Consider the following 27013-nt stretch of genomic DNA (forward strand, 5'->3'; position numbering starts at 1 on the left):
TTGTTAACGTATCCGCAAAAAAATATTCTAAAAATATTGGTGTAAGAAGACCCTTTCCGAAGCCATTTTGTTCGAAAGTAGTGGCCAACATTATTATTCCCTTTAACTCCCACACATCCCTTTTGTAGCAAAAGTCCTCAATCCAACACCATATACCTGAAATTCCATTCATTTGCAAAGAATGGTGTAGAAGGACCATTTCACTTTATATTATGCTTTCTCAAAGTCCAAATCGAGAATGACACCATTGTTTTTTTTTTTATTTGACAGACACTAGTTAAGTCAACAATGACAATTATATTATATATGTCAAACGATGAGTTTTAACAATGTTACCACAAAAAATTAAACATATAACTTACTAATTGTAAATTACAGACATATATATCCAAACTCTTTGCACGTGACTTAGGGATACAAAATGTTGTAAATTGAACTGTAGACTATATGGACATATCCGAACTCTTTGCACCTAACTTAGCGACATAAGAGTTAGACATTACGTTGTAAATTATAGGTGTCCCTTTACTTCCTTTTTTTTTAATACAACTCTAGCTTTGTCCACAACGAATTTATATTAGAAAAATCCTTTTTTTAAAAAAATACAACTCTAGTTTTGTCCACAACGAATTTATATTAGAAAAAGGCTACCAAACTTTATATGACCGATAAATATTATTAAATCCATTATGAAATATATTGTTATAACATATCTACTTGGTTGTTATTACTCTTCTCTACAAATTGGTTAGACTTAATAATAGTTTGAATAATAACAAAACTAGAATTGTATTGCTTTTATATTATGATACAGTACTAGTAGAATCATGTGTCACGCTCAAGAAGTGGAATAACCACCATCAGTGGCACAACAAATTGACCACGAGCATGATCGTCAGGTTGTCATTGTTAAGGTCGCCATGGTGGTCTCTGATGTTATTCCCTTCATTCCAATTTACAGGGTGTTCTAATTTTTTTAAGAGTTAGAACATCTCAAATTTAAATTTGATCAAAATTATAGAAAAGATTATAAAAACTTATGATATCAAATAGATATACTACAAAAATATAATTAATAACTAATCTAATGATACTTGTTTGATATCATAAATATTACTACTTTATTATATAAATTGGTCAGACTTAAAGTTTTTTACTTTAAAAAAATTAGAATAACTTATAATTTAGGACTCATAAATGAAAGGTACTTACTTTATAATAAAACCCAGCAATATACATCTTTTCCCCTTAATCGATCAGTAGACGACTGTGACGCTGGAAAAAAGTATCGGAATATGTATGTATATATAGCCAGGCTATTTGCACGAGTGATCTCGATAAATGATCGTCTTTGATTGATATATAGTTGGCCACTTGGGTGCACACATCTTGAGAGCTTTGCTAGAAATGCAAGTTTGTGTGCGCAACCGAACCGAGATGCTAGTGCTGCACTTGTAGTAAAACAGCACCGGAGAGAAAATCGTGGACCTGAAATAATAATGCACCCCATTGGCCGCATTATTGCTGCCGATTTGCGGTAAAAAGACCCAACTTTTTAGGTCATTCTAAATGCATATTTTATAAAAGTGTCATGCACATTAAATAGAGTGTCATAGAAACAAAATTGTTAGTTTAACAGAGTCATTAAATGAAGAAATTTCATCAGATGAGAAAGGAGTTTGTTCGCGCGCGCGCTGGGGGCAAAGTAGGCCATTGGCCGTCCCCGTCCCCTAGTCCTCCCAACTTTTCGACCGGCCGCCGATATTGATAGGGCGGTGGCGGTGGTGGATGCGATTGGGCTTGCGCGGATTGGAGTGGCCGAATCTTTGCCGTTTTCCCGTGTTGGATTGGATGGAGGCAACCACGCCTGGTTTTATTTGGGCGGCGCACCTATATATACATAGTACAGTACTCCTACAACCAATCAAAAAAAAAAAAACTCCTACAAAGTTCCTTTGCAATTGATTGAAGCTACTAGTGGCCGTGCGCCTTCGTTGCGCTGCTGCTTGGCCGGGGTCGGTGGGTGGGTCACCAAGTGTGTGATCGATGGATCTGCATGTAAAGCAGGTGCAGATCGTGTGATGACCAGGGCCAGGGAAGGGGAAGGTATCGTATCGCTCGAGTATATACTCCAGTGCTCGCGAGGCGTCCGGATCCAGGTAGGAGGCGACGTGAATGAAGAGGAAACGAACCGTGAGAAATTTAGAGGAAAAAAACCCTTATATACACTAGTATATTTTTTTTGACGAAATATACAATAGTATATTACCCGTGCTATAAGTAACTTTTTCAGTTGCACACAAATTGTACGAAAGAAAAATATGTGAGATTAACTTTCCCAGATTCAAGTAACCGGAATCTTCAAGTGTATCATCTTTTGTATAAATGACAACAAAATTGAGTTCATGTAAGAGAACATGAAACTACCTTAAAATACAACAAAACCCACAGATGAGGTGCCACTTACTGTTAGCAGTGACTTGGCGATCTAAGAATGATCAGATTCGAAATTTTTCGTATGCATAAGCAAAACCGATGTACACCCAAACTGAAGTGCTAATAGTCAAAGGCACACAAATCACTGAAATTGCATAAACAGGTTCAGGATAGAACCAAATACAGGAGAAACAAATTGCAATATATTAACAATTCCAAACTTAAATCCATATACTATGAGTAATTGCTAAATCTAACACTATTGAAGAGGTTGACAACATCAAGTAAAAGAACTGAATGCTACTGCAAGCCTCATGCTGAAATAAGAAAACATGCTTCTTCTCTACCCCTAAACAAAACACCAGTATATCAATTTTTAGGATTAACAGCAGCATACCCTTTTTTAGGATGAACAGCAGCATACATTCAACAAGTTTTAGGCAGCAAAATCTGCATTATATTTTTAATAGGAAGATCTTGCTGAATTTATTGTATCCATGGCACTGAAATATGCACACCATATGTATATGTAACAACAGGGTCATAATTAGATGCAGAAAGGGAAATTTAGTGTATCCATGGCACTGAACACTATCACCTAGCTTTACTGCTCTGATATCAAGGTTTATTTTGAGGACTGCAAAGGATCCAAGTTGTGCTTCATCGTCAGGTCAAAGTTCATGGATGGTAGCTGAGAGATGTTTTGCATATCACAGGAAAAAAAGAAGGAATGAAAAATTCAATCATCAAAGACAAGATTTAGAAAAGAAAACTCTTGCAAAGGAATAGGGATTTTTTTCAGATAATAGTTTACCTTGTATGAGAAGTTGCTGAAAGAATATTTCACTGACAACGGCACGCCAAGTTCTTCCATGCTGCCACACTCATCATCCTGCTACCTATTAAATTAAAACTCTCGAGATGTGATGAGACTTGTATCTGTTATGCTCATACAAGCCCAGTATGTTCTCGCGATTCAGACTGGCAAAAAATTCAACATGGATCCAATGCATTCCATAACCATCCCCCTACCTGTGCATGCACAAGATTCACCTCAAACTCATAGACCTACGGTAACAACATGATGACTGCTTAACACAGCAATGGCATGTTCATTACCTGTCCAGCTAAGTACCATGGGTACCAGTGGATCATCATCTTTAGACCAAGATGACTGATTCCAAACCTTGTCGAGGTATGATATTAATATATTATTGATATGATATTCCATTTTGTTCTAGCAAAGAAAATTCAGGAGTCTGTTGGTATAATTGTCACTGAATTTTTGGATTAGTTTGCCTTGTCTCCCAATGATCGCCAGCAGTTCTCTTGTAGAAGCAGCGGCCGTTCAATTCATGCCGAGTGACTCAAACAAATTCGGGGCCAACAAATTCACAAGGCCAAGCAACCGGTGAACAAAACCTAAACTGAGAAGCAACAAGGAGAAAGACCGGATCGATACACCTCAGTCAGGCGCCTCGATCAGTCATGCGTCACACTCGAAGCTAAGATCATATATGTGTGCACATACCATCTTTCACCTCGCCGTAGTCCGATCTGCCAAAGAGAAACTGATTTCGTGCCCAGTTAGGAGCTACAACTAGTTCACGTCCATGCCTGGCACCGCCACCGCCGCGTTCACCCTGCACGGATCCTGAGCCCGAGTTGCTGCCGTCGCCGATACCCACACACGCAAGGCCATCGGGACGAGGAAGGGCGTTGCGGCTGCTGTTAGGAGGGGATGGGGAAGGGCGCCGCCACGATTGAGGATGATGGCAGCATGTTGCGGGGAGTAGGGCCATCGTCGGTCGAGGGGAGCAAGACAGCGCCGCCATCGATCGAGGGGAGCGAGGCCACTGCCGATCGTGGTGGTGGATAGGCACGGTTGCCAGGCTTCAACGCGAGGGAGGCTTCAACGCAGGCAGAGGCACGATACAAAGACTCCTCACCATCAGATCATGTTGAAGCCTCCAGCGAAGGTTTAGCAGCCATAGATTTTAATGTTGTTGTATTTTTGGGTGCACGTTTTAGAGTGTATGAAGGAAAAGTCATGACTGTGGGGACATAAATTGTGAGTGGATCTAGTATAATTTGAATTGGTCCCTTATAGTATAGATAGATCAATAAATTTGTGTTAAAAGTGCCTCTAAGATGCTCGCAAAAAAAAAAGTGCCTCTAAGATGATATTAACTTTTCATCCGCCGAATTTATGTTGTATAAGAGAAATTAATGGTCAAGAATCTATTTTGTATGAATTTATCTCTAGCCTAATACAATTATCATTTTTTTATAGCAAGACATACTCCAGTTCAGGGTATAGGTGAAGGTGAACTCCTGGAGATGGAGCCCGGCAGGCTGCAGGCCCAAGCCTACGCTATCGACTCCTCCGTGGGCCCCAAACGATGGGCCTGCACCGCCCTCCGCCCGCCCGAAACGACCGATGGCCCCGACGTGCACACAGCCCAGAAGACGATTTTCCCATCCGCGGCTCCCGCGACCACGGACAATTTCGAAACCAACCTGCACCCGCGACGGCGAGGGCGACGCTCGTCCGTCTCCATGGCGTCGCACCTCTTCGCCTCAGGCTCACGGCCGCGCCCATGACGCCTCCGCCGGCATGGTCCACCTCGCCAGGCGCCACGGCCACCCGCCCGCTCCACAACCGCGCCCGCCGACGGACCTGCCGCTCCCGCTCCTCCCGCCGCCGTCGCTGGCCTCGCTGCTGCTCGCCGCCGTCGCGTCCTCGCCGTCCCTCCCGCACCTCCGCCACCTCCACGGCCTCCTCGTCCGCCTCCACCCCTACCTCCCTCTACCCTCCACCCCGTTCCTCCTCTCCCGCCTGCTCCGCCGCCTCGCCGCGCTCCCGCTCCCGCTCCCACCCACGCCCACGCCGCTCCGCTACGCGGTCGCCGTCTTCTCCTCGCTCTCGCCGCCGGACCCGTTCCTCGCGGCCGCGCTGCTCCGCTTCGCGCACCTCACGCAGCCGCCGCTCGAGACCTTCCGCGTCTTCTCCGGCCTCCGCCGCGCGCACGGCCGCGACCTCCCGTTCCTCCCGTTCGCCTTCTCCCCGCTGGCAAAGTCTGCCGCGGCCGCGCGCTCGCTGCCCGCCGCGGCCGGCGCGCACGCGGTGTCGCTCCTGCTCGGAGGGTTCGATAAGCACCGGTTTGTTGAGAACTCGCTGATCGGTGCCTATGTTGCGTGCGGCGACGTTGGTGCCGCGCGTAAGGTGCTTGATGAAATGGTGGTGAAGGATGTCATTTCGTGGACGAGTATTGTGGCGGCGTATTCTAGAAGCCGTGATATGGGTTCTGCTGAGGAGGTGTTTGCGCTCTGCCCAGTTAAGGATATGGTGGCGTGGACGGCGATGGTGACGGGGTATGCGCAGAATGCCATGCCAGTGAAGGCGCTCGAGGCATTTGAGCAGATGGCGGGGGCTGGGATGCCCATTGATGAAGTTTCGCTCACCGGTGCTATCTCAGCTTGTGCGCAGCTCGGTGCGGTGAGGCGAGCCGTCTGGATTCAGGAAATTGCGGATCGGAGTGGTCTTGGGAGGAACGTGGTTGTCGGGTCGGGGTTGGTGGACATGTATGCCAAGTGCGGTCTCATCGACGAGGCGTGCAGGGTTTTTGAAGGGATGCAAGAGAAGAACGTATATACCTATAGCTCAATGATTGTTGGCCTAGCATCACACGGGAGGGCCAATGATGCAATTGCTTTGTTCAATGACATGGTTAGGAGGGCAGATGTGGAACCCAACCATGTTACCTTCATTGGAGTATTGACAGCCTGCAGCCATGCGGGGATGGTAAAAGAAGGGCGCTACTACTTTGCGCAGATGAAGGACAGGTATGGGATATTGCCTTCTGCAGACCACTACACTTGTATGGTTGATTTGCTTGGTCGGGCTGGGTTGGTGATTGAAGCCCTTGACCTTGTGAAATCAATGACTGTGGAGCCTCATGGTGGTGTCTGGGGGGCACTGTTAGGGGCTTGCCGAATCCATGGAAATACCAAAGTCGCTAAGGTTGCAGCTCAACATCTTTTTAAGCTTGAGCCAGAGGGCATAGGGAACTACGTGTTGTTATCAAATACACTTGCATCAGCAGGAGAATGGGATGAAGTCTCAAAGGTTAGGAAACTGATGAGAATTCGGGGGCTGAAAAAGGATCCTGCAGTGAGCTCGTTTGAAGGCCGTGATGGTTTGGTGCATCAGTTCTTTGCTGGTGATAATACACACCCATGGATGCATGAAATAAAGAAAACATTATTGGAGCTACGGGCAAGATTGAAGCTTGCAGGTTATGTGCCAGTTCTTAGTTCAGTCGTTTATAATGTAAGTGACGAAGAGAAAGAGAGGTTGTTAATGGGTCATAGTGAGAAGCTTGCTCTGTCATTTGGATTGCTCACACTTGAGTCTAGATCCTCAATTAGGATAGTAAAGAATCTAAGGATATGTGAGGACTGCCATTTGTTTATAAGATTAGTGTCAAAAGTTGAGCCCATCGAGATTATAGTCAGGGACAATATGAGGTTTCATCACTTCAGAGATGGAGAATGCTCATGTGGTGGATTCTGGTGAATGCAGGATATGTATTATTTTACTGAGAAAAAAAGTAAACATAGGAGAATAAACCTCCATCTATTAATAGTATCTTGTCCAACTTATTTATCTGACATGTTTTTGAATATAGCAAGGTCAACTCTGAACAGCAGGGCAAAGCTTGGGAAGCCGCTTATGAATTAAAAAAAAATGGCAATCTTTGTTTGCAATGAAGAGCTATGCAGGGCAGATCTAGATAGCAATGCATGGGTAATGAGGACATGTTGATTTTGAAAAATGATACTTAAAACCATGGAGTTCACACAATACAAATGCAAATAGTAAAGCATCAATCACGGTGGGTCATTCAAAACTACTAAGTATATTATTGAATGTAACTGTAATATTATTATTGCTGTAGGAGAACTGAAAGGGAATTTTCGTTTGGTTCTTTCAAATTCAATACTTACCTAATGTTTTTTATCGCTTTTGTTCTGAAACTCAAAATTATGCACAAGACAACCCAGAACTGAATTGTCACCAATCCTTTGCTTGGCATTACATTAGTGCAGTCCTACTGTCCTAGCCACAGCAAGTATTGGTACCTGTGAGACTCTACGTTTTTGGCATACAGATCACTAGTGACTAAAGAATTCTGATCGAAATCTGATGGAAGCATTTCTGGGCCTTGTTTTTTTTCTTTTTCTTTTGGCTGAGGCGCCGAGCTAGAAGTGCATTTTTCTTCAGGCCTGTGTTTCCACAAATCCACATGCCATTTTTAATGGAGGCTTCAGCTTTCTCAGCATATGAAACTATGGTGTGCTGTGTTTTGCTTCTCGCGCCATCAAACTAAATGATCAGATGTTTACTAGCTTGCTCTCATCGATGCTGACCAGAAGGGTTTCTTTCCCTGCTTCCTGAGAATAGCCAGTGCGGTCTTTTTGGTGAATGTGAACTGGGGCCAATGCTTAGTTTGAGGTCAAGATCACTCCCTACAGAGGCATTCCAACTTTCATCTTCTGCTGATTTATGGTTCTCCCTGTGAAATCTTTCTTTGACTGTTGAGTTTTCTTCACTAAAGAGGCTGAGGCAGTTTACTGGCTTGCATTCATGAAGACTCAAATCTTCAGTTACTTGCTGGGGAGTTGAGTGTTGTGCATTACCAAGGCGAGCAGATTGATTTGTCCCTGAGGTAGAAGGACTACTCTTGAGATTCGACCTTGATCCCTGCACCATTTCATGAGTTTCTTCTGTTCTCGGTTGATAACTATGGTTATCGCTTTCAGCCATCAATGATCTTTGTACATGATACAAACGATGCAGCTCATGCACCTGATGCAAAGAAGCAGTATCAGATACAAAAGTTCTTGTTGCATGAGTGACAAGACAACTTAGGTCTGACTAACAACTGGTTGTCAACTTATCACGAGAAAGATGAAGGTTTAATGCAACATAAGCATTAGTATGCACTACAATATATTACAAAACTGGAGCAGTATGTGTCTATGTGTTCAAATATACCTCAGCAAATCAAATGGCTCAGGAGTCAAGACCTATTAGGGTGCCTGATCTCCTTGCTTTCTTATGTTCTATATATTTGGTGAATCCTTATGATATATGGATAACTAGAGTATGTGGCTACATACTACATACCTGCTGTCTGAAGACCTTATCATGCTCCATGATTGTTCTCCGAATTGAGTCCTTGCTGTCTTGTATGCAGTGCTCGTCCATTGGCTCTTCCAAGGTGCATAAAAGCTTTTGCTCACCAGCTTTCAGCAATAATTTGGTTATTTTCTGGATATTATCTTTACCTTTTATATATCTCGCGATGATTATTCCCTTTATCTCCAACAGGGTGGAGAGGATTCTGTGAATATGAAGCAAATCAATAGCCATACCTGAAACAGACAGTTTGAAAGATCAGTACCTTGTGTAGTACGCATCACTAAGAGCAGGAGTGATTTGCCATAAAAATTATAACTGTAGCTTGAGTCAATTGCACTATGCTTACAAAGTGAATGATGCGTACCGAGCTAACACTGAACCAAGAATCAAAACAAAGAGAAACTGAAGATTTACTCACCTGTATCCCTGGTTCTCATGGTCCAGCTGCTTATCTCGCATTTTTCCTCTTCTTTGGTTACAGATCATAGCCAGTGGCAATCACCATATGTTAGCAGGGACACAGAATGGGAGGTGACTTGCTCAACTCTATCCTCAGCACCCATTACTCATTTCAGAGCCTAACTGCAGGAGAGTTCACTTCGTGGGCAGCTTCCACGCTCTATCTCACCTTGTGCTTATGAAGCAAACAGCATCCTTTTGTACTAGAAACAAGAGATGCCAACCAAAAGTGAAAAAAAGCTAGTAATGCAATGGCTGACAGGCTGTGTGAAGCTGAAGGGTAAGCAGGATATAAGGGCCGCAGTGCAAAAGGATGAGAAGCTGGAGATCGTTTAGTTAGCAGGAGGTATGCTGCGTCGCTATTTGTTTATCGAACTCGAGGAAAGATCAGGGAAGTGCAGCCAGCAGCCAATTGGAGAGCCAAATCTGGTTGGTTTAATGAAACAACAAGCCAACCTAAAAACATGTGAAGCAGATATGCCACGCAGGTTTTGCCGGGATTAAAGATATCAGGATTTTTGGACTTGGGCAACCTCTCTCTCTCTCTCTCTCTCTCTCTCTCTCTCTCTCTCTCTCTCTCCATCTGATAGATAAGCTAGGCCATACATATCTTCACATGCTTGTAGTTTGCAGTGGAGATCTGAAGATACCAGGGGCCCACAGCCATGAGTTATCCTAGGCTGTCCATCCTTGTTACAATCCCAACTCTGGGATCTGCCCACAGCCTCAGAAAAGTAAATTGCCGTTTAAGCTTCCATGTGCGTTGCAAATCCCTTACTTTGTGTCTCTGTGTGTTTTTTTAACCTGGACAGGTTGCTGCTCTACTGCCGCCCTCTGCATGTTCCGTCACTGTCCCTGCCTTCCCAGTATTCTTGGACGGCTGGATCTCAAAACCAAGATCTTGTTAATTCGTTCATCCCACCGACACAGGTACTAAACTAATACCTCTTTCTGATCTAAATCATACTTGAGTTGCTCAGTTGACTTGCTACAAACCAGGCTGTTGATCCGTTCATGATTTGATGCAGTAGCCAGTACCTATGAAACTCCTGATGTGCATAATATTCTAAACGTTAGTCGGGTTTGACTTTTTTTTTTTTTTGAGTTCCTGGATCCCTTGATCAATCTTTCCCTGCCTGTATGTCAGGTAGCCTTGCCACATGAATGTTATTAGAGCTTAACACGATTTTCTGCTATGTGTGGTACACAAATAGGACAGTAGGAGTACAACATAGGATAAGGTTATGCCGCCCATCACTTGGCTTTCCAGGATTCCTTTGTCAACAACTAAAGATTTAATGCCGGGACCAATGATAGGCCTATATATGGTGCTTGCTATCTATTCCAAGTCCAATATGCATTCACTTCTTAGGGTTTCCTAGCCTCCCCGCAAAAGAAGGGATTCTGAAATCACAGTCCCTGTTCCCTGAAAAGGATAAGCACTTAGATAGCATCTTAAACCCTTGACGTTCATTTTCTTTTTCATTTGGAAAAGCAAAAGTTCTATTTAGGTCGAGTCACGACTAAACACTAGTATACCTCATTGGTTAGAGTAGCATGTAGGCTTAGCCATCCCTCACCAGTGTGACATCACTGTTGCTCTTCCTTCCTCGTATTGATCCCTAAATTATCCGTTTGTTGAGTTAAAAGCATATATGATATACGAAAAGTAAATATCTTACTACGAAAGTTAGAAAGGAACTTTGCAGCGCCATGACCGTCCACGTACCACGCGAAAGCAAAACCAGCAGCATCCGCTCATATACGCGGATAAGCCTGACAGCGATCAGATGGTTGTTGCTGTCTGTTGTCATAGACATTTTTTTTTGAAAGTAAGTTGTCATAGACATCAGACCGAGCCGACCAGCTGCTCATAAAAGTTAGAAACGAATCATGTTTAAATTTCTTTGGCACTGTTTTGAAATCCTATTGCACATGGCAAAGATTTGCATGCATCTCAGAGCTAACCTGTATATTCTGAAAGAAAAAACAGAAATTGCAGGCACACATGGAAATGAGCATGTGCAGAGTCGCCAAATCGCAGACTCTGATGCTACCGCTCTGAGATGGAATCAAACGCAGGCAGAGATCCCAAATGAGGAGGACCAGCCAGCAGCAAGAGGAGGAGGAGCCAAATAATGTTAGCAACTATCTGTCACAGCAGCTAGCGCTCCCCTCCAAAGGCCGACAGGCTACCTGCCGTTAATCCTTTTCATCGGCGTCGTGATCTGCACAGGTGATGCAGCCATGAGCCATGTATGCATCCACGCCGCGCTTGGGCAGACAGAGGCAGAGGCAGAGCAAGAGCGCCATCAAACTGGCTGGCTGGCTGGCTGGGGGCTGTGTGGCTCACATGGACCACACACCCACGCCGGGGCATGCAGTCCACGCTTGGTGAAAACATCTTTGGATGCACGTAGCCCTCAGCTGCTGGTCATGGCCATGGGATACTTGCAATTTGCAAACTCCGCTCCGGTTCCGGTCAGATCTACTTGCAGATGCAGATCAGGCTAATTTGTCAGTGGAGTGCAGTTTTCGTGCGCTTTCTCGGTTAAAGTCTTTATCTTTTTGCTTATCTCATCAAGTGGATGGATTGCAAGTAGTGGTGGTATGCATGGTAGGCGATTCCATTGCATTGCGTCCCTTTGGGTGGCGTTTCTGTGGCTAGGATCAGTTGGGGGAGATATCTGCGCCCACATCACTGATTTGGACAGACTTCTGACCTGAAAACCTGAAATGGACTCGCATTTTCACCCAGGTTCTGTTCTATCCATGTTGGTAATGGTAGCGAAGACTTTTCTGCTCCCTTCCATATATGGTTCTGTGGTGTGGAAAAATAATCCTACGTATGACATGTATTCTGCGGCAGCACAAAATTGAAGGTCCGTGCAGTACCTGGATTGTAATTTTCTTTCATAAGACGGTTATTAAGCATATATTTTATATTACAATTGCAGCTTTAGTTCATTGTAATTTTGTAGGCACAATTTGCATTTTTTGGTTCCGAGAATAAAAAAACCGTTATACAAAACCACAAACTCGATATTATAATTTGATTTGTGTTGACAAAGACAATTAACAATTTATAATTGTTTTTATAGTTTGACAAGACCAAAAAGTTGATAGGTTATGTTATGACACAAAGACAAATAATAAATCATAAAAATAATAATTTACTTGTACTAGTGTCGCCTGAAAACATGTTAAAATTTAGGCACCTGAAATATAGAAAAATATATTTATATATACATACCTGGCGGCTATTGCATCAATTATATATGGTCTAGCCCTTGAATGCACGAGATAATGATGTCTCGGAATAATTTCCTCATGCTGCTTTCATGTCATGTTGGTTGGTGCTCGTAACAAAATGCTGTTTCCTGCTATGCATCAGTTGTAGATTGTGTCGTGTGCCCATACTGATTGTAGTTTGCATGGATGGGGACCTACTTTCTCTTCTTTAAATTAAAAACCATATGCCCATACTGGTTTAACGCGTTCCTACGTATAATCATCATCATCATTCAACCATCGAAATCTGCACAGCACAATCCACAGTCCAAAGCCACAGAAAGGGCCAGTCGAATCGTTAAAAACAGCCCAAACAAAAAGCCAGGTTGCAATAATAGACTGGGCTGGCAGTAATAGTGGGCCCTCCGGAAAAAAAGGTAATAGTGGGCCATGGGCTCTGGACCTTGGATCTGCATTCTCAGAAGTTTCAGCCCAACAAGGCCCCCGCGACGACGGCGAACCACATCCATCCAGGAAACGAATGAATCAGCAACGGACAACCAACTCCCCTCATCTCTTGGCTGCCGAGAAAAGATCGGCAGAGATTCAGATGAGGCTCTGTCTCCGGCAAGCGGCGGCCGCGGCCACGGCCACCTGCAGCTCCCCCGTCGCAGCCACCCTCCACGGCAAGGTAACCTCACCTCGATCGCCGCCAGTCTCCTCCTCAGCAGTTCTTCCTCTTGAAAGGCTGCCTCCGCCACTGACATGCCCGCCCGCCCGCCGTGATTCTCTCCACAGAGTTCTCCAAGCTCCCTCGCCCATGGCCGGCTCAGCTTCAGCCACATGTCGCTGCAGACGACGCCCGACCATCGCCGACACCGAGCAGGTTTCTTCATCACAGCTTTTCTCTCTCTCTCTCTCTCTCTTTTTTCTGCAAAATCATAGCCACAAGTGTAAGTCTGAACGATCATGTGTAAAAAAAAAAAAAAAAACCTGGTGCAGGGTGGGCGGTGCGCGTGCTTCCGCTGACGGAGGAGAACGTGGAGAAGGTGCTGGACGAGGTGCGGCCGAGCCTGATGGCGGACGGCGGCAACGTGGCGCTGCACGAGATCGACGGCCTCGTCGTCGTGCTCAAGCTGCAGGGGGCGTGCGGCTCCTGCCCGAGCTCCACCATGACGCTCAAGATGGGTATCGAGACGCGCCTCCGCGACAAGATCCCCGACATCCTCGAGGTCGAGCAGATCGTCGACACCGAGACCGGCCTCGACCTCAACGCCGACAACGTCGAGAAGGTCACCTCTCTCTTCTCGCTCGGATGCAAGCCTGCAAGAAACTGTGATTCTGAGGACTGTTTGTTGATGAATGCAGGTGCTTGATGAAATCAGACCATACCTCTCCGGCACTGGAGGTGGAAGCCTCGAGCAACTCCAGATTGATGGATATGTCGTCAAGATCAGGATCAGTGGACCTGCAGCTGGTGTAATGACAGTACGAGTAGCTGTGACACAAAAACTGAGGGAAAAAATACCTTCCATCTTGGCTGTTCAGCTCACTGAATAGAAACGTGAGAGTTAAATCATCATCACAAACGAAACTCGGCTTTCTGGTGAATGTTCAGTCTTCAGTCTTATACTTCTGTCGTTACAATGAATTACAAAACTAAATAATACAATTGTCATGCAAGAATTCTTTGGCGTGACAAAAAAAATTGTTTTAGTTGTACAGAGCAAAGCTTACAACCCTTTCAAGTATATAAAAAGATATTATGCAATACAATCTCCCACATTTATTAAATCAATGACTAATCATTAGTTACATTTTACAATGGATCACATCAATGTATCAATTTCAAATTTGACGCGCCTTGTCTATAGCTTTTTCCGCACAACTGAAAATAGGAGATCCTTCAGTTGGACCCTCCATACCACTTCCCTCACAAATTGACAGCTTCAATCAGATATCCATTTCCATTCATTCCCTGTTCTCCACTGTTAAAGCTTTCCACAATTCTAGAAAGCTCGGCCATTGCTACATTTCACCATTGACATCAGAAGCCATCGTTTCATCAAGGAAAAGCAACCACAGGAGTGTTCGTACAGCTTCTTCAGTTTGATGACCGTACAATTTTATCGCATTCATCATTTGGCTGATCTTCTGAACCTTCCCAAGTTCCCACATCAACCTTATAACCCTTCTAGAACCCTAAACCCTTGCGTATGTAAATACTTGGATTCCTTTATGCTTTAATCGAGTGGCTTTCTGGTGGAATTCCTATTTCAGCCTTATAGTTCTGATTTCTATGTGCAACGTGACAATTATAATTGTTATGTACAAGAATTCTCTGACTCGACAAAACAGAAGGGATGAGTTTGACAAAAAAAATAGAGCTCACAACCTTAACTATGAAAGATAATAAAATAAACTTCCAAGTTCCAATTCCAACTGTTGTTAATTCAGCGTGTAATCATTACATTTTGCACCGGATCACATCAATGCATCAGTTTCATATTTCAAGCACCTCTTCTTGGCAAAGGCCAAGTTCTTTTCACAGAGCTGAAACTTCAGTTTCTAGAGCTGAACATACTTCCAGGAGTTCCAGCAATAAACCCTTCACCAGGTCCAAAACTCTCAACAGTTAGAAGCTTCTCCATATCTGGTACACTGGCACTCTCAAATTGCAAGCTTCAGGATACCCATTTATTCCCTGTTATCCACAGATGTAAAAAGCTTGGCCACTGCAACATTTCACCATTGATATCATAGGTCATCAAACAACGGTTAACACAATCCAACGATTTCCTCAAGGAAAAGCAACTGTAATAGTGCTCCTGCTCATGCAGCCTCTTCTTCAATCTGATGCCCCTCCAGTTGGGCAGCCTTCATCATTTGCCTAATCTCCTCAACCTTCCCTAATTCCCGTGTCCGCCTTAAAAAGCCTTCCAAAACCCTAAATGCTCGCTCCGTTGGTGCCATCCCCATCTCGATTATTTCCCTGAAACACCTGTATGCCTCAGAAACCACACCTCTACAGCATAAACCGGTAACCAGAATGTCCAATGCATGCCGGTGAGGTACACATCCCTTTCCCATCAGATAATCCCACAGCTCCAGCCCAAGGTCAGGTCGTCCATTCTCGCAGAAGACCTTCATGAGCAGCATCGTCGTCCTGGTCCTCGGCATAAACCCTGAGCTAACCATCTTGCTGTACACTTTCCAGATCCCCTCCAAGTCACCAACTCTCTGAAACCCACAAAGCATCGTGTTGTAACTAACATCATCCAGACCGATCCCCTTTCTCTCCATGTCACCCATCACCGTCATCGCAGACTGCAGATCCCTACCCCTCACATAAGCTCCCATGAGTGCATTATGAGCACCGCGATCAGGAGTGACTCCCCACTTCTCCATTTCATCAAACAGGAGGCGTGCCCTCGCCGCGCTCCTCACAATCCCAGCTCCGTATATCAATGTGGTGAACACCTGCAGCGTGGGCTTGCAGTCCACCTTCTTGCGCATTTCCTCGAGCAGCTCGAGGGCGTCCAGGAACCTACCTTTCTTGCAGTACGCATCCATCCTCACGCAGTACGACACGGCGTCCGGCACGAAGCCCCGCAGCACGGCATCATGGTAGAAGAGGTCCAGCGCGTGGGCGTGTCCGGCCTCCTTGAACCCGAGCAGCAGCGTGTTGAACGTGCGCGTGTCGGGCGGGTACGCGTCGCAGTAGCGGTGGAAGAGCGCGCGGGCCTCGGCGACGCGGCCGCGGGCGCAGAAGGCGCGGAGCAGCGCATTGAGCTCGGCGGCGCCGAAGGCCCTGCCAGCGCGCGCCCAGACGCGGGCGGCGGAGTCGAAGCAGGTGACGGCGGCGTCGAAGGACGCGCCGGGTGCGGACGCGGAGAGCGCGGTCGAGAGGAGGACGGCGAGCGCGGGCGTGGAGAGGAGGTGCGGGTGCGTGGACGGGAGGGACTCTAGCAGCGGGAACGAGAGGTGGGCGTGGCGGCGGGAGCGCGCGAGGAGGCGGAGAAGGACCGGGAGGGAGCTCTCCGGCACGGAGAAGTGGCGGAGCGCGAGGAGGCGGCGGTACAGGGAGAGCGCCGGGAGCGGCGGCGAGTGCGAGAGGAGGAGGTGGGAGAGGAGCGGCGTGAGGAGGGCCGGGCAGGCCGGGAGGAGCGCGAGGAGAAGCGGAGGGGTGTCCGGCGCCTGGGCGAGGAGGAGGCGCGCGAGGTGGGGCACGGTCGGGGTGAGGAGTGGCGCGGCGGCGCGGCGAGGCGGCGGGAGGAGGCGGAGGGGCATGGGAAGGGGCGTGGTGTGGCCGGCGCGGAGAGGGACGGCCGGACGGGAGAGCTCGAGGTGGGTGGGCTGATGACGTTGAGGTTGGGCTATCCTGAGCCCATACAGAAGTGTTCGTGGGCCGGGTTGTGGAGCCAATTATTTTTCACCTTCCACTCAAAAAAATTTAATTTTCACTGAAAAAAAAGCATTTTTGCGGATTTTTGGCGGAGTGACCTCGAGTCGGATTCGAATTCCACACACCCAGTCGAACTCGATCCCACCTTCTTCGTTTATAAATTCCGGTCTTCAGGCGTTGGTTACGCACTGCGTACGCTGCTTGCCCGCCGCATCCCGCCGCCGCCATGGCCAACGAGGAGAGCGGGAGCCCGCTCCGACGATGGAGGCCGTTCTACAGCGCTTTCGGCGCCGTAGACGAAGCAATCGAGGAAGCCGGCCACCCGCGCGCCGCGTTCCTGGACGTGAGGGCCCGGATCGTCCAGCTCCTCCGGGGCGCCGTGGACGACGGCGTGGCCGAGCAGCTCTGCGCCGCGCTCGACGACGCCATGGTGGAAGCGCTCGAGACGCTGCGGGTGGCGCCCGTCCCGCACAAAGCGCTGGCGTCCACCGACCTCGCAAGGGCCGTCCGCGCCCTCGAGAAGCACGGGTCGGCCCGGATCCGCACCCTCGCCGGCGACGTCGTGCGCGGGTGGACGACAGCCATTGACGGCGCTACAGCTACAGCAGAGGAGGAGCTCCACAAGCTCTCTGATGATCGGATCCCACGCCAGGGCATGTCTACAGCAGTCAAGAAGCCAGTCGACGCTCAAAGCGAGAAGATGAAGACCAAGAAGCCGATTGTCACTCAAAGCGAGAAGATCGAGGATACGAAGCCGATCGCCGCTCAAAGCGAGAAGATGGAGGCCAAGAAGCCCATCGTCAATCAAAGCGAGAAGATGGAGAATACTAAACGGAAGCTACGTGATGGCTACGAAGAAGCCAAAAAGATCAAACGTCTTCACACGATTCAGAAGATTGACGACAAGGAGGCGCCAAAGCTTTTGGAGCAAAGCCAACGGAAGATGCAGAGAGTCCCAGCAAGATGTAGGACATCCTCGGGCGTTCGTCGTTCTTTGCTTCCCTCTCTTCAGCTGATTTAGGGCTCTGTCGAGTTCTTTGATAACTATTATTTAGTTTGTTGATTGATGTCAGTTACATATCTGTATGTGTAATGAGGTGTAATCGTTGGTAATAGAAAAGAGCAATTTTTGTCCTGCTTGATGTCGAAGCGAAATTCTTTGTCATGTTTTACTCCAAAAAGGCGCTCTAATGCGCCTGATGACTTCAGTCAGGCATGCGTGCATCATTCAGCACATAAACGTATCATATAATTCTAAGCGGGCACGGTGCATAACACTTGACATGCTGAAATGAAAAAAAAAGATTCAGTACAGGATTTGTTGAAACAGCGCTACTCAGACATTATAAAAATTAGCAAATTCGTGTTTCTCGAATATAACCGAAATAATAGATACAAACTGCAGGCAGCGTGATTTCTTCGGTTGCCGCTGTACTGCAGTAGTGGTAGATAATCTGCTCGGCCCAAACTGCTAGGGCTAGGAAGGCCTAGATACTGTAAGTGCATGGGAAATCCTTGACCGGGCATGACAGAATTTCTGAAGTGAGCAGCAAATCAGTTTCAGAACAATGAACAGGAGAAACTGAACTTTTTGCCAAATTTATTCGGAGACCCGACGCGTGCCCAAAATAATCAAGGATGAGTTTGATGGTCTCAAGATCAGTGCAGGATGGCCACAAAAACATCACAGCATCATCCAAAGAAAGAAACCCGGTGACTGACATGGTGCATGGGAAGTGGCTGCAAGAGATGAGGCGACGGGAGCATTCCACTTCTGCTGAACAGCATCCAGAAAGCCAGGGATTTTTGTCCAAAAACTTCTGAAATGAAAAGGCCGCTTGCCTTTTGTGCTAACCTTCAAACCTAGAATAAGAGGGCAATGATCAGAAAAAACTAAGGGGGTGCTCTGCAGAACAGCATCAGGGAAAATGTCCTCCCATTCTGAGCAACAGAAAGCTCAATCCAACCTAACAGGCGTTGAAGACCTTTCATTTGACCAAGTATATTTGCATCCCAGGAAGGGGATTTCCTTGACTTCAAAATCATATAAGAATCATCCAAATCTTCCCATCAAAGCCCTGTCCAGATTAGCAAAGATGAGAAATCAATTGACTGAGGGGGTCCACGCACTAAGCATCTGTGTTTTGCAAATAAATAAATGAATAGAAATTGGAAGGCCTACATCTACAACATGAAGAACTGCTTGTTTTCTGGTTGATCAAAGGCATCACCAAACTCAGTAGTCGGTAGCACTGATGCATCTAGAAATCAATTGATCAGAATGAAGCTGAGAAATAGTAGGTTTTTTTTATCACGCAGTAGAGCTATGTATCTTTGTATTAAAATGGGAAAGAAAGAATCCCATACAAAGCAATCCTATAGTTGGCCAACAAACGAAATCAGTTAACAAAACTAATTACATGGGTAAATCAAAGCAAGAAAATTTGTTAATCTGCAGTTATGTCCCTTCTCTGATTATCAATTCTAGCATCATTGTTATGCAGTTGCACTCTTTGCATTACTCACAGACACAGCCTCCTCTCACCATCCACCAGTAATACCTGAACCAGAAGTGCAGGACCACTAAACAGATTAACCTAAAGCTGCACAGGCATATAGTTCCTGATTTGCAACAACAAGAAAGCAGCCCAATTCTATGGAGTGAACTAATCCGTTCAAACTATTATCTATCAAAAAGGGGTCCATAAATTTGCAGTCTTTAGTTATTCTGCATTCACAGATTCCGGACTATTACAAACCGAATTACAGACTTTGCTTTCCTTTTGTAACCACTGGTAAGATAGCATAGTATCAAACACTTTATTGTATTCTTGGATGAATCCTGATGAGTGAAGACTATTTAAGAGTGTCATGCACTGATCCTCAGAAGGACAAATATCCATCTCTTTCATTTCTTTTAGAAAATTTAAAGCTTCAATCAGTTTGCTCTTCCTGCAATGGCCATCCAATAAAGCAAGATAAGATGTGCAGCCCACAAGAGAACCTTTTGCAACAAGAGCATCATGTAGCATCAAAGCCTTGTCCAAATAGCCTTGTTTGCAATGAGACTGGATCATGTTATGTATCACATCTAGAGGAACTAGTCCTTGGTTTATCATGTCTGTAAACAATGAGGACAAATGATCTGTATCACGATGTGAAGCATTCTTCTGTTGCAGCTCAACAAAAATCGTGTGTGCTTCACTGAGTTTCCCAGCCTCACCGAGTCCAATCACAATATTTTCAACAGTCAGCAGGCTAGGTACTATGTCTTTATCCATCATCACGTGGAGAAACTTCACAGTTTCCTGTAATTTTCCACGTTTACAGAAGCCATGGACCAAGGTGTTGAAAGAAGAAATAATTGCATATCCCCGAGCAATCATTTCCTCAGTTATAAACAGAGCTTGTTGAAGGTCTCCGGAGTTTGAGCAGCCAGCAGCAAGCACACTATAGACAAAAGCATCTGGAGCTACCCCCTCTGTAAGCATTTCATTATACAGATCAATAGCATCACGGATATCACCAGCTTTGCAGTATCCATCAATCAAAGTTGTATATGTCACACAATTTGGGGGTAATCCCTTACATATTATGCTATTGAAGATATTACGGGCATGAGAAATATCATCAGACTTACAAAACCCATCGATCAGGGCATTATAGCATGAAATACCAGGCTCTATACCTTTTTTAGCCATCTCATCAAGAAGACCAACAGCTTTCTCCATGTCAGCTGCCTTGCAAAAACCAGATATCAAGGAACCGTATATAAGCGAATCAGGAACTAATCCATTCTTCTCAATCACTGAGAGAACACTAACAGCAGCTTGCATATGTCCAGAGCTGGATAGATTGTGAATCACGATTCCATACAAACGGTTGTCTGGCATTAACCCCTTTTCTAACATGGATTTAAGAGTAGAGGAAACCTTTTCAAGATTGTCTGACTTGAAGTAACCTTCTAGGATTTGGGCATAGATAAAATCATTGGGATTTAGTCCACTGTTTAGCATCTGATGAAGTAACTGTTCAGCCTTTTCTAGATTCCCAGCCATACTATAGCCATGAATCAGACCACCATATGTGAAATCATTAGGCTGAAATCCTTTCTCCAGCATCTCGTCATAGTACTCTATGGCTTCATCCATCTTTCCCACATTAGACAATCCAATTATAAGAGAATTGTAGCAGTACAAATCAGGGGTTAAGTTTTCCCTGGTCATCTTTTTGAGAGTTTCACAAGCCAATGAGAAACTACCTTCCCTGCAATAGCCTGAGATAAGAGGTGCATAAACAAACGCATTGGGCTTTAAACCATCTGCAATCATTTGCTCAAGGAGACCACTTGCTCTTTCTGATTCACCAATTTGGCACAGCCCGTTGATGATTATGCTGTAAGTGTATACATTAGGTGAAATACCACCCTTCCTCATTTCATTAAGCAGCAAAAAAGCTTCTTCTTTGTTATGCTGTCGGAGATGACCTTCAATGACCAGATTATAAGTCATAGTGTCAGCCATATAACCAATTTTAGTCATTTGCTTCAGAATCCTGGAAGCCCTGCCCATCCGCCCCAGTTTACAGAGACCCCGGATGAGATTGTCATAGGTGATCTTGTTCGGCTGCACCCCAGCAGCAGACATCTCCTTGACTATCTTAAAAGCTTCATCTGCATTGCCCTGCCTCATGAACCCATCAATCAGAGTTGAATAAACAACCACGTTAGGCATCAACCCAGCACAAGACATCTCGTCCAGCAAGCACTTTGCCTGATCCGGCCTGCCACGCTTGCACAGACCATTAATGATAGCTCCGTAGGTAAACCCATCTGGAACCAGCCCATAATCCTCCATCTCCTTCTTGTATCCAAACGCCTCTTCAATGGCTCCAGCTCTGCACAGACCACCAATCAATGTATTGTAGGTCACTACATTCAGGCTGCATCCCGTCTCACGCATTTCCTCAACCACCTTCTTGGCAGACTCCAAGTCCCGGACCTTGCAGTAGGCCTCGATCAGCGTCGAGTAAGTGTACACATCGGGCGAAATCCCGGCGCCCTCCATGAAACCGCGCACCTTCCAGAGCAGATCCAGGGCGTCAGCGCGCAGCAGGTCCTTGAGCAGCCCGTTGCAGCAGCGAAGGCTGGGCGCCAAACCGAGATCTTTCATCAGCAGGACAACCTCGGCGCCGTCTCGGACCCTCCCGGTCTTCTTGTAGGTGTCGACGAGCACGTCGAGGACGACAGGCCGGCGACCCTGGTCGGAACCGGAGAGCGCGCGGTGGACGGAGCTGAGGACGAGGGGAGGGGTGGGGTAGGCACGGATCATCTGGTCGAGGAGCCCATTGGCCTGAGGGTATAGGCCGGCGGCACAGAGGGAGACGGCGAGGTGGGCAAAGGCGTCGGGGGCCGGTGCCGAGGGCGCGAGGCGGGTGCGGGACCAGTAGAAGAAATCGAGCAGAAGCTTGGGGTGGAGGCGCGGGGAGGAGTTGCAGCGGCGGAGAAGGGAGGATAAGGCAGCGGGAGAGAGCCGAGAGGGGATGTCGGAGGCGGCGATGACTTGCTTCCAGTCGCCGGTGCAGCGGGAAAGGAGTGTGGCCACCTCCGCGGCCACGCCGTCCGGGTCGGCGGCCATGGACGAAGAGGTATCGGTGGTGGAAGCGGTGGTTGTGAAGGGCGCGGGAGGCGGTCGGGTCGGGCGGATGGACGAGACGGCGGCGCCGGCGCCGGTGGCTGGACGCCGCACGCGCGCGAGGCGGAGCATTTTTGGGTACGAGAGAGGATGCGATGGATTGTTTGTGAGCTGTGACGTATTTTGGCCTCATGGGTACTGCTTGCTGCACCCGCAAGCCTGAGAAACAACTTCCTTTTTTTTTTTTGACAAATGCCTGAGAAACTTCCTTTTTTTTTGACAAATGCCTGAGAAACTTCCTTTTTTTAAAAAAAAAAATGCCTGAGAAACAACTTGATTCCATCACTAAAGTTTCAGTGCACTTATACTGGTAGTACAATCGTACTCTTGTATTTGATACATTTCAGAGTTTATAACTCAACATCTTTGGCGTGTTTAGTTCCCTTCTGTTTCAAAAAAATTTGGGTTTTAGTTGATCATTTTTCATAATAGAATTAAACACCATGCAAATTTTTTGGTAAAAAAAAGGACTATTCTCTATTTTAGATTTTGACCACAAGAGGTAAAAAAAAAGCTCAAAAGAGCCACAAGAGACTCTCATAAAGGCAATAAATTTTACATTTTGAATGGAATTAAAGATAACCATAAATTTTTTTACATTTTGCGTTCCATCGTTCAAAAGTAATTGACATTTTGCATTTTATGAGGAACTAACACCCTATGTTTGTATTCGTGAATGCTCTTATGGTTCGATCGCTTGCTTGGGCTCACCATGTGACACAGACAAGTTTGGGCCAAAAAAACGGAGAGCTAAATCACAAAGGTATTGAACCACTTTTGTGAGAATCCAAAAAAATTTCTTCGACATTAGCAGTAACAACTCACGTCAGTGACCATTAAAAAAAATCTACAACACCTGAACTGAAATTTAGTGACCTATAACGAAAGGAAAAATTCTTTGACAAGCTAATCAGCTCCTAAATTCTACAAAAAGAATGAAATCAGCCTTCCACTTGAAGGGCATACCATGCTTCTCTGCTATTGTGAGTTTGTTTCACTATATGCAGTTTCTATTATGTCTCTGTTTTCGAGTAATTGAACGGCCCAGACGAACTCGCCTGGCAGTGAGAGCATCCAGCAAGATATCCAACGAGCACTCCACTGCCTCAGCTTGCTTTTCGAACTCAAAAGCGCTGAGCTCAGGCCGCAGGTTCAGCTCCCAGAGGAGGCCAGCTGCAGCTGCCGCGGTGCAGGTGCGATCCCACGCAGGCTGCGGTCTGTTCAGTTTTATGAAGGAACATAGTATCCACATATAAGCATTTGAAAAGGGTGAAGGTAAAACACAAATGGAGACGATAAGAACAAATAAAGCTTTTCGCTCACCGTAGTTTATGCATCACTGAGGCACTAAGTGTAGATAGTGAGATACAAGGTATATCTTCATCTCCCCATATTGCAGTCCATCTCTCCTGTACAAGATAAAAGATATTAGGTCATATATAGCTACTTGTATATCACATGTGAACATACCTACTTGGTAATTTGGAGTCCAAATCTTAAAACTCCTCAATTGTGTAGTAGCAAGTGCCTTGCAACCCAACCCTACTCTACATCAATCCAACTGTAGTCTGCTTTTGGATTGTTCTGAATGGTTTTTGGTCAAGGATTTGCAAGTACATATTTTTAGGAACTAATCAAGAATCATCTACGGAATTATACAATCTAAAGGCTAAAGGTGAAACTTTTGATGTGAAACCTAAAAGATTACCATGCAGCCCTTCAGGTATGAGAAATGCCAAACTTTTGTATGTCTAGTTCCATCAGATAGCATTTATCATTAAACCTCTACTTAAATTGAGCCAATTTCATAAAACTAAAGTATTTGACATAATACTATAATAGTCAATCAAACTTTGGAGTCTCGGCCAAATATTTAATAATAATGTACACATCCATCGATTTAGTTGAATGTGAATGAATTCCAACAAGTGGGACCAACATGTCTGTGTAAATGTAATCAACATGCCAGACCCAGCAGCCAGCTGAAAAAATATCCGCAATTCTGTGTTTACAGGTAGTCTAGACTCTAGACAGTCTAATAAAGGAATGCTTGGGCCAAATGAGAAATGCATTGAACTGTACCTTCAGCCTTCTGTACAGTGCAGCAGAATTACTCCAGGTACCATCAAGCAACACAAAATTGAAAGGTTCATCCTGCAAACTCTGCATTTCAGAAGTTAAACCATTACCATTTGCCCAAATGTTGAAAGTTGATAAGGAATTGGTTCCAAAAACCACTACATACTCAACAAATTGAATCATTATGGATACTTGATATGATGGATTAAAGGTGCTCATGAAAAAAAAAATCCACATGGAGTATATATGTATAAAAGAAGGGAGCACAGGGAAATCATGGAATGCCATCGAAAAACAAACACTACCTCATGAAGGTCAGCTGTCAAGGACAAACCATCAAATTCAAGGTCTTTAACTGACTTGGGGGTGGTACTCTTGTTTGGATATAGAACTGAGATCTTCCCCTTTCCTGAATGAACACCACATCAGAATGGAATGAGACATTTATGAAGAGAAGGGGGAAAACACATGTCCTAGCTGAAGATAGAAATATGACTTATGCTAAATGATTGATTCGTGCAGAGATCTTCTGCAGATCACCCAAAAGTAAATGCATTCTGCATTTATTTATATGAAATATCAATTTGTAACATAGACAATAATGCAACAAAGGATGCAATTTCATGCTGTTAGGACCAGGTCAAACACACAATGCATCAATAGAACAGTTCACAGTGATCAAAATAGAAAGGAGCTCATGCAAACAGAAAAAAAACAAACAATGCACAGAATTTCAATGTGAAAACTACATTAACAGAACTAAAGAATCCTGAAAATCAGTAAATATGGACAGTTACAGGCCCCAATCTCCATTTCTCATAAACATGACAACCACAGTGAAAGAGGTAACACAAGGGACACATTCATTTAAAATATTTTGAATATCCCAAATTAGTCCATACATTATGATAAATCATGTTATAAATCAGCAAGTGTTAAATCAAGATCTAGCAAGCTCCTAAAACAATATCATTCAACAATTTATATGTTTGAGAAATCAAGGATGGTTCCAAGATCACCTGAACTCTGAAATGCATCCCACATGATATCCTCATGCTCTTGGATACCAAAGAGGCATAACTGCGCAGCTTGGATGCCAAATACTTGCCAGAGTAACTTTCCTGTGTTATTCTGGCGCAAAAAGTCCTGCAGAAAGAGATATGGTTACACATAATAGGAGGAAACATAAGAGAGTACTGCACAACCCTCTATGGGCAGGACAGACCTTTGGGTGCATATATAGCCAGAATTTCATCCCCTTCCAAAGATTGCAAGGAACAATATTTGTGCACATACAGTCTTCAGTTGGTAGCCAGCACTGCAATTTCAGAGACAGACGGATCACTTAACCACACACTTGGAAGGAGAGGAACCAAGAAGTTGAGCGCAGCAGTGCTCAAGCGCTTGCATTGCTGAGGTTGGACTTGGACACCACAGTACCTTCTGGCACAGATACCCTCTGCACCCTAGCAAACGACAGCCAATCTGCCGCGCGGAGAAATACTGCAGCTTCTGGTCGGAGTCAGCGAGCCTCTCGTAGACAGCCCTGTGCTTCTTGTCCTCCACGTCCTTGAAATTGCCCTGCAAAATACAGAAAAATCAAACCAAAAGATGCATCAGTTCGACTTCTACAGTGCTCGCACTGAAGCCTGAAGAACCTCCAAAATCTAAGGGGTTGGTAATAAAAGGTAATAGGAAGATGACGTCACCTTTAGCTTGGAGCCGACGCCGCCGAAGCGCATCTTCTCGCCGGCGGCGGCCTCCATCTCGAGCAGCTCGTGGATTACACCGGCCACCGCGGCCGGGAGCGGCGAGGAGGTGCCCCAGCGCCGCCACTCCTCGTGGCTCACATCACCCCAATCCCCGGCGCCGGCGCCGGCGACGGCCGTGGGGAGGGCTTCGTCCTCCGCTTCCACCTTCTCTTCGACCGCTGCCGGATCGGTGGAGAAGGCCATGAGGGAGCGCGCGAGGGGAGGCGCCCGCCGCAGTAGGAGGGGCACTGGGAGGCTGCGGTGGAAGGCGAGGGCACCGATGGAGGAGACGGGAGGAATAAGAGCAAGCATTTTTTTTTATTACTTCTCTATAGTCTGCCAGTTTTCTTTTTTTCTTTTGTCGTGCGCAAATGAAAAATGGCGGGCATTTGCCTCGGCGTTCATTTCAGACTAGTGACTGACTGTGGATGGCTACTTGTACATTCCAAGTATGAAGTTATGTGTTCTAATGTGATGAAGTTGCTTCTTTTCTTAGTGTTGGGCTCACGATCAGAAAGGCTAGTACAGAGGGAACTGAAATTTTTCATACTGGATAAATCTGTTAAATTTGTATAATACTAGGTGTATGTGACGAATGGAATAAAAGGGAATGTAATGTGTTGATAGATGTAATGGATTTACCTGGTCTTTTCTAGTGGCACATGCATTCTGTACGTTTGTTAGATAAGGATAAAAAATATCTGATCTCTACATCTAAAGATGTACACAGCCAATTATTACAAAGTTTGGA

At 45.6% G+C, this 27013-nt stretch overlaps 7 protein-coding genes across 8 annotated transcripts; 3 read left to right on the top strand and 4 right to left on the bottom strand.

The window, feature by feature from the left end:
* LOC8063804 (pentatricopeptide repeat-containing protein At5g44230) lies at positions 4789 to 7084 on the top strand. Its single transcript, XM_002437465.2, has one exon. The coding sequence runs from the start codon at positions 4877 to 4879 to the stop codon at positions 7013 to 7015; it is 2139 nt and encodes a 712-aa protein (XP_002437510.2). The 5' UTR covers positions 4789 to 4876; the 3' UTR covers positions 7016 to 7084.
* LOC8063805 lies at positions 7365 to 9679 on the bottom strand. The gene is made up of 3 exons (XM_002438879.2): positions 9063 to 9679; positions 8630 to 8877; positions 7365 to 8308 (listed from the first exon to the last, which is right to left on the bottom strand). Exons 1-3 carry the CDS (start codon positions 9079 to 9081, stop codon positions 7856 to 7858), a joined length of 720 nt encoding a protein of 239 aa, XP_002438924.1. The 5' UTR covers positions 9082 to 9679; the 3' UTR covers positions 7365 to 7855.
* On the top strand, positions 12713 to 14017 carry LOC8065122 (nifU-like protein 3, chloroplastic). The gene is made up of 4 exons (XM_021450315.1): positions 12713 to 13025; positions 13133 to 13220; positions 13337 to 13626; positions 13703 to 14017. The coding sequence occupies exons 1-4, from the start codon at positions 12876 to 12878 to the stop codon at positions 13892 to 13894; spliced, it is 720 nt and encodes a 239-aa protein (XP_021305990.1). The 5' UTR covers positions 12713 to 12875; the 3' UTR covers positions 13895 to 14017.
* LOC8063806 (pentatricopeptide repeat-containing protein At3g61360) lies at positions 15167 to 16967 on the bottom strand. The gene is made up of 2 exons (XM_002438880.2): positions 16929 to 16967; positions 15167 to 16690 (listed from the first exon to the last, which is right to left on the bottom strand). The coding sequence occupies exons 1-2, from the start codon at positions 16965 to 16967 to the stop codon at positions 15167 to 15169; spliced, it is 1563 nt and encodes a 520-aa protein (XP_002438925.2).
* Positions 16802 to 17881, top strand: LOC8065123. The gene has a single exon (XM_002437467.2). The coding sequence runs from the start codon at positions 16966 to 16968 to the stop codon at positions 17758 to 17760; it is 795 nt and encodes a 264-aa protein (XP_002437512.1). The 5' UTR covers positions 16802 to 16965; the 3' UTR covers positions 17761 to 17881.
* LOC8063807 (pentatricopeptide repeat-containing protein At1g62910) lies at positions 18061 to 22557 on the bottom strand. 2 transcript variants are annotated; one of them, XM_021450314.1, is made up of 3 exons: positions 18922 to 22557; positions 18707 to 18817; positions 18061 to 18602 (listed from the first exon to the last, which is right to left on the bottom strand). In XM_021450314.1, exon 1 carries the CDS (start codon positions 22502 to 22504, stop codon positions 19463 to 19465), a length of 3042 nt encoding a protein of 1013 aa, XP_021305989.1. In that variant the 5' UTR covers positions 22505 to 22557; the 3' UTR covers positions 18061 to 18602; positions 18707 to 18817; positions 18922 to 19462. The 2 variants fall into 2 exon arrangements, with proteins under 2 accessions (XP_021305989.1, XP_021305988.1); XM_021450313.1 differs by having other exon boundaries at positions 18061 to 18817.
* On the bottom strand, positions 23178 to 26734 carry LOC8065124. The gene is made up of 8 exons (XM_002438882.2): positions 26221 to 26734; positions 25952 to 26092; positions 25737 to 25829; positions 25531 to 25657; positions 24817 to 24920; positions 24515 to 24595; positions 23756 to 23841; positions 23178 to 23649 (listed from the first exon to the last, which is right to left on the bottom strand). The coding sequence occupies exons 1-8, from the start codon at positions 26572 to 26574 to the stop codon at positions 23430 to 23432; spliced, it is 1206 nt and encodes a 401-aa protein (XP_002438927.2). The 5' UTR covers positions 26575 to 26734; the 3' UTR covers positions 23178 to 23429.

Source organism: Sorghum bicolor, chromosome 10 (genome assembly GCF_000003195.3).
Source record: "Sorghum bicolor cultivar BTx623 chromosome 10, Sorghum_bicolor_NCBIv3, whole genome shotgun sequence".
NCBI lineage: Eukaryota > Viridiplantae > Streptophyta > Magnoliopsida > Poales > Poaceae > Sorghum > Sorghum bicolor.

Bases quoted from the DNA above. Each gene is read 5' to 3' on its own strand.
- LOC8065122 (XM_021450315.1), top strand. From the start codon at position 12,876: ATGAATCAGCAACGGACAACCAACTCCCCTCATCTCTTGGCTGCCGAG. The intron at 13,026-13,132 runs GTAACCTCACCT...TTCTCTCCACAG, and splicing joins CAGCCACCCTCCACGGCAAG to AGTTCTCCAAGCTCCCTCGC. The intron at 13,627-13,702 runs GTCACCTCTCTC...TGATGAATGCAG, and splicing joins ACGCCGACAACGTCGAGAAG to GTGCTTGATGAAATCAGACC.
- LOC8065123 (XM_002437467.2), top strand. From the start codon at position 16,966: ATGGCCAACGAGGAGAGCGGGAGCCCGCTCCGACGATGGAGGCCGTTC.
- LOC8063806 (XM_002438880.2), bottom strand. From the start codon at position 16,967: ATGGCGGCGGCGGGATGCGGCGGGCAAGCAGCGTACGCA. The intron at 16,691-16,928 runs GTGCGTAACCAA...CAACGTCATCAG, and splicing joins GCGGGCAAGCAGCGTACGCA to CCCACCCACCTCGAGCTCTC.
- LOC8065124 (XM_002438882.2), bottom strand. From the start codon at position 26,574: ATGCTTGCTCTTATTCCTCCCGTCTCCTCCATCGGTGCCCTCGCCTTC. The intron at 25,658-25,736 runs GTCTGTCCTGCC...CTCTTTCTGCAG, and splicing joins GGCTATATATGCACCCAAAG to GACTTTTTGCGCCAGAATAA. The intron at 23,650-23,755 runs GTGAGCGAAAAG...AAAACTGAACAG, and splicing joins TCAGTGATGCATAAACTACG to ACCGCAGCCTGCGTGGGATC.
- LOC8063804 (XM_002437465.2), top strand. From the start codon at position 4,877: ATGGCCCCGACGTGCACACAGCCCAGAAGACGATTTTCCCATCCGCGG.
- LOC8063807 (XM_021450314.1), bottom strand. From the start codon at position 22,504: ATGCTCCGCCTCGCGCGCGTGCGGCGTCCAGCCACCGGCGCCGGCGCC.
- LOC8063805 (XM_002438879.2), bottom strand. The intron at 8,309-8,629 runs GTATGTAGTATG...TCTTTGCATCAG, and splicing joins ATAAGGTCTTCAGACAGCAG to GTGCATGAGCTGCATCGTTT.